We start from the raw sequence: 5611 nt of genomic DNA on the forward strand, positions 1-5611 counted from the left end.
AGTTTCAGGCCTTGCGAGATCTTATTCCACAAAACATGACAAAATGTAATTTGATCAGACCATACTGAAGACTTATTAAAGAAAATTAAAAGGCAGGGAGAGGAATGTTCTTTAAGCATCTATTTGATAATGTGAACTATTTCCTTTGTACACTCTAACATCTAGAATGCTTTATTAAAGTGACAGAGCTAGAGACTCCTAGCACGCATACAGAACGAAGTTCTTTAAGTTTTACCAATTAAGATTAATTTTTGACTAACCCAAAAAGTTAAAACATTTTTAAAATTACAGATATGTTCCATTCCAACAAACCATGATGTACACAAAACCTCTTGCTTACAAAATAGCCAAAGTAGATTATTAACTGTAAAACGTTCACTTTATAAGGTGGTTCACTTGGGCATTTGTTGAAAGGGAATTTGGATCACAAAATTTTGATTAATGTATTTCCCAGGAAACATCTAAATCTGAGCTCACCTAAAAAATAAAATAAGTGTGGGGCGCCTGGGTGGCTCAGTAGGTTAGGTGTCCGACTTCGGCTCAGGTCATGATCTTGCAGTTTGTGGGTTTGAGCCCCACGTAGGGCTCTGTGCTGACAGCTCAGAGCCTGGAGCCTGCTTCGGATTCTGTGTCTCATTCTCTCTCTCCCCCTCCCCTGCTTGTGCTCTGTCTCTCAAAAATAAATAAACGTTAAAAAAAAAAAAGAAAGAAAGAAAAAAGTGTGAATGAAGAAAAAGTCAAGGCAAATGACAAAAATCACCAGAATAATACAGGCTAATAAATGAAGAAATCAAGAGACAGTTTCATTAATTAATATATTTTCTGCATTATAGTTAACATAGGTACTTTCTTCGTGTCACCTTATTTTCCGTTACGTATTGATATTTTGTTATATTCAGACATGAGTACATTTCAACAGTCTTTTGCAATAAATATTATAAAATAATAGATTCGCATAATAAATATTCTTTACAATAAAAAAGTTTAACAGACTTTTGTCTTAAAAATAGTCAGAATTCAACTTTGTGATTTATACATAAAATATACAAAAAGCACCACAATTTGTGGTTAAGGCAATGAAAACACAGAAAAAACTAGAATTACTCAGCTGTTAGCTAACCAAAGGGCCAAAAGGACCATTAAAGGGCCAAGATCAAATTTAGGCAGTATAGTTCTGTGACACCTATAGATTGATCAGCTATAAATATCAACTTCAGTTATCCAAGTGCCCTCAATGATGAGAAATTTGGTAAAAAGTGTGGGGTGTGGAAGGAAGGCAGTGGAGTTCTTCACAAATTATGAAAGCTAAAATAAAGATGAGCAAGAAACAACCAATTTATCTCCAATGTGAAGATTTACATTGTAAAGCAAATCTAAACTTACATAGGAAAAGAAAAATACCTGGCATCTCCATAAAAAGAAACGGAGGGGAGAGAACTTGAGGGGCAAGGAGAGGGCAGTGGTTAAACAAAAATGTTTATGTTATAACAAAAATATATGCCCCCATGCTTCTTAAGAGGCCAATGCTGTGAAGACAGCCCTAACTGGAGACAGACTTAACACATAGCTTAATTAAGCAATAAAAATGTAGCTTCTTTAAAAACCAGTTTCCCTGCTCCCAGAGCACCCAATCAAAAACAGCTCTAAATCACGGCAGATTGACTGGGTATGTGTGTGGGTATGTTCATGTATACAACTTTTTGAGAAGTTGCTTGGAGAACAAAAAGGCCACACCAAAGCCCACTGGCTCTCAATACCCTCTTGAGTGGATGGCAGAGGCTCTGGTCGTAAGTGGGAGCCAGGTGCAGTTTCACAGTCCACTCTCACTGAAGATCATCCGTTAGAGAAGAGTAAGATCCATGAGTCAAACCTCGGGAACAGGGTAAGAAAGGCGGGAAAAATGTAAAGAAAATAAAACCAGTATCTAATAGAATCTTTTTAACAGCCACAGCTTGAAAGCTAGAAGTTCAGGAGGTCCAACCCACTTCCAAAAATCATGACGGTTTACCCTGACCCCTGGAGGGGCAGCTCTCCAGCTTACAATAGACAGTGTTGGAGTTCTTACATCGGCATCCTGGGCGATGGATCCAGTCATAACACCCCCTGCAAAGCTTCAGGCATCCCTTAGCAGGAGGATAACAGAGTAAGCAAGGTAAAAATAGAGACATGGCTCCCATACACAGGTACCTAGAGCAGCAGTGTGACTGTGAACAGGAGCAAGGATTATCCGAGTAAGAATCCCCTTCATCGTCATTGGAGCAGTGGTAGAAGATGCCCTTGACTAGGCACATGCAGGTTCCGTATTCCACCATGCTCTCAGCAGAGCAAAGGCACTGACGATTACAGGCCAAACAGGATGGCAGGGTCCTGGGAGCTGTGCATTCTCCACATTTACACTTCCCACACTGTTCACAAATGAACTTGTGCTGTGTCAGGTCCTCTTTCAAGGAGCCCTTCAAGTCATCCACAATCAGTTGCTTCGGCTGGGTCCGGATTGCCCTTTCAGACCTATGACCCGGAACTGGTCTGGTTGGAGGTGACCTTCCTAACAGTCCCTGCTCTGAAGAGGCACTGCTGTTGCTCCCAGAACTGGCTGCACTTCCAGTGCTGGTCGATCTGCTCAAAATGGGACCTCGGGCATTATTTGAGAGTCCTGCTTGTCCCGGGTGGCTTGTAGGTCTGTGCTCATAGTTGTTATTCACATTAATTGGTATGATTTCATGAGTCCTTTCATGCTTTTCTTGTCTTGGTGCTGTCCGAGGAGCAGATCTTTTCACCACTGATGGCCCTTCCGTGTATTCATTGCTGCCTCTGATGGCCTTGATCTGGTCTAAAGACAAGATAGCAGCAGGCTGAATTTCTCTCTCATAGTCTAACCTCTGACGGCTATCCAATGTGGGCTGCTGGATCACAACTAATGAACTGCCACTGCCATGTTGATTTTGGGGATCCATGTGTAGTGATCTCGAATTCTGGCAATCAGTGGAAACCTGGCATTCATCTGAAATCCTAAAAGGAAATCAAAGATGGAAAAGAAAGAGAGAGAGAAAATAAATGACAGGAAGCATTTTTGGGGGGAAAAATCCTGTCAAGTCACAAATTGCCTTAACCACCTGGTAATGATCTCCTTCATCAGCGGATTACGATGATGCTGGGGTCCTGGCCAGAGTCCAGTTCTAAGAGGCTGAGGACCACATCACTCATGGAGAATGCAGGCAAGAGACCCCGGGGCATAAAAATTAAAAGTTGTTTTCAACTTCTACAAAGCAGAATCAAGAAGTAATGCCTTCTGTTTGTGACGCTAACAAATAATGAAAATGGAGTATGCCCTTGTAGGGAATATTGAATATAAGCACTGGAACAGCTCTCATCTAAAGAAAGCGTATATCATCAGTTCATCCGTGTTTTCCTTACAGGAAAATACCCACTTTTTAAAAATTACAAATGCCCTTTCTGTTGTTTACTGTTATAAGCAGTAGACTAATAAGAGAAATTAGTCAAGATATTCTTTATGCATTAAAAAATCCAAGAGACATCAAACTAAAATGGAATCTCAAAGTAAGAGGGCATTTTACGTAGAAACCAGGGTTATAAAGATAGCTCGTTATTTATCTACAAGACGTAAACATGAATATAGATGAATACAACAGCTCTTGGGGTTTTATAGCCACTACAGCGCACGCGCCAGCACACACACAACTCAATCCACAGTGCTGTGATGTTAAAAAGCATTCACGTTTCAAATCATGAAAGTATTTTTTAAGAGTTTAAATTAAGGGCTCACATAACAAGATAACTTTCATGCACAAATAAGAATTAGGCCTTTAAGGCAGTATGGAGAAATCCTGGCCATTTTAATTACCTGCATTTCCTCTAACTTAAAAATCTGTATTTACATGACAGATCTTGATTTTTAAAAGCACTGCCAACTCTGAATCAATGTGCTTCTTGTAATAAGTACAGTAATATTCTGATGAAAATAAGCATTTGTGTTTCCATACTAATAGTAAGTTATTTCTGATTTATAATGCATTCCTCACACACATCAAAAAGCTACCAAACATAAGAACATTTCAATCAATGGGAAACCAGAATAATTCTCACACAAATTCCTTCTAATGTCTACAGATCCTCTCCGATTCAAGAATGAAAAGAAAAAAAAAAAACGTCCATTCTTAACTACCGCCTTGAGCCAAAACACTACCTTAAGGAGTAAGGCAGACCGAAGTCCATTTCATCTATTAGCTAAACTGAAGGTCTACGGACTAAATCCTCTATGCTAACTTCTTGGAGTTCCCCTCCCTCGTTCCCCGACTAAGATCTCCCCCAAGTTTCTACTTTCCTCTGCCTTTTTCTGTACAGGAGAAGAAACAGTCAGGATCTGCCCGGGTTAGTCCTGGAATCCTCAAGGACTGTTCAAACATCCCTGCGGTACTCCGCACACACAAGATCATTCCTCCTGCAGACAACTTTTAACCCCGTGCTTTCAAAGCAGAGTATCTGAAAGTTCCACGTCAGACCCCCCAGGTAAGAAAAAAGCGTGCAGGATTCGCGGCGTGTCGTAAAAACCCCGGACACACGTTTCACCTGCATTTTCAACGACGGTTATAACAAACTTCAGGCTGGCTGGTGTATTAGATTACCAGATAAAAGAAAATCAGCCACCCCTGATGTGAAGCAAACCCCGTTCTCAAGCACTGACAGTCCGCGGATCCATCCCCAAACTCGCTCGCTCGCGGCAACCTGTCTAACCACCGAAACAGGAAGCCAAGTCCAATACCTCTTCGCACAATCCCATCACATCCCAAGGATCACCGAGGATTTCCAACCCGTTTTTGCGAATCTCGCCAAGATTTCTTACAGGTCGTGGAGAGCCTCCAGGGCTGATGCAGGCGCCAAAAGCAAGCCCAGGGCATGGAGAGTTAGGAATAAAGACCGGTCTACACTTTAGGAAAAGCCGGATTCCTAAAGAGCCGGGAAGAAACGAGCCGAGGGCAGGGGCAGCAGAGAAGCGGCGCCACACTGCAAGTTACGACGGTGGAGCTGCGCCCTCTGCAATCCGAGCTGAGAGAAGCGGTGAATAAATAGTTGACGGAGAGGAAGGAAAAGGAAAAAGTTATGAATGAAAACAAGTTTTCTCTCCCTCCCTCTCTTTGGGCAGGAGGAGGGGGAGGAGGCTGAGGTTACCATTACCTCAGGAGGGCGGACTTCCCATTTTTAAAGGGGCAGCGCCCTCTCCCCTCCCCTCGCCGTTCCAACGCTCTCAAAACAGGAATAAAGTTGAAGCGCGCTTTGGCGCAGACTAATTCCGTCCGGGGGTCCCCCGCGAATTCCGAGGTCTGCCTCCCGACGCGCGCGCGCGCATACACGCGCCCTTTCCCGGCCCCCGGTCTGAGGAAACTCCTTCACGGGAGCCGGCCGTTGGCACAAGTCAAGAGGGTCCTCAGAGCCCCCCGGGGAATGCCCCAACAGCCTCCAAGAATCCACCTTTTGCTTGGAGGGCTCCTTCAAGAGGACAACCCCGGCCACCGCGCCAGCACGGCAGGAAAGCGGGGGTGGGAGACCCGACCTCACCGTCCTCCGCAGCGGCGGGAGGTCGCCCACCCGAGGC

The 5611-nt window shown here is 43.5% G+C and overlaps 1 protein-coding gene across 2 annotated transcripts in view; it reads right to left on the reverse strand.

Moving 5' to 3' along the window:
- Positions 1–796: 796 nt before the first annotated feature.
- SPRY1 (sprouty RTK signaling antagonist 1) overlaps positions 797–5611 on the reverse strand; it is a 5011-nt gene continuing 196 nt past the window's right edge. Inside the window, exons 1-2 of one of the 2 annotated variants that reach the window (XM_029941218.1) lie at positions 4781–5103; positions 797–3009 (exon numbers count right to left, since the gene is read on the reverse strand). In XM_029941218.1, the coding sequence (XP_029797078.1) occupies positions 1995–2954 (960 nt within the window). In that variant the 5' untranslated portion in view covers positions 2955–3009; positions 4781–5103 and the 3' untranslated portion in view covers positions 797–1994. Of the gene's footprint in view, positions 3010–4780; positions 5104–5611 lie in introns of those variants that run through there. The other variant, XM_029941214.1, reaches the window with a different exon arrangement.

Source organism: Suricata suricatta, chromosome 1, assembly GCF_006229205.1.
Source record: "Suricata suricatta isolate VVHF042 chromosome 1, meerkat_22Aug2017_6uvM2_HiC, whole genome shotgun sequence".
Lineage (NCBI taxonomy): Eukaryota > Metazoa > Chordata > Mammalia > Carnivora > Herpestidae > Suricata > Suricata suricatta.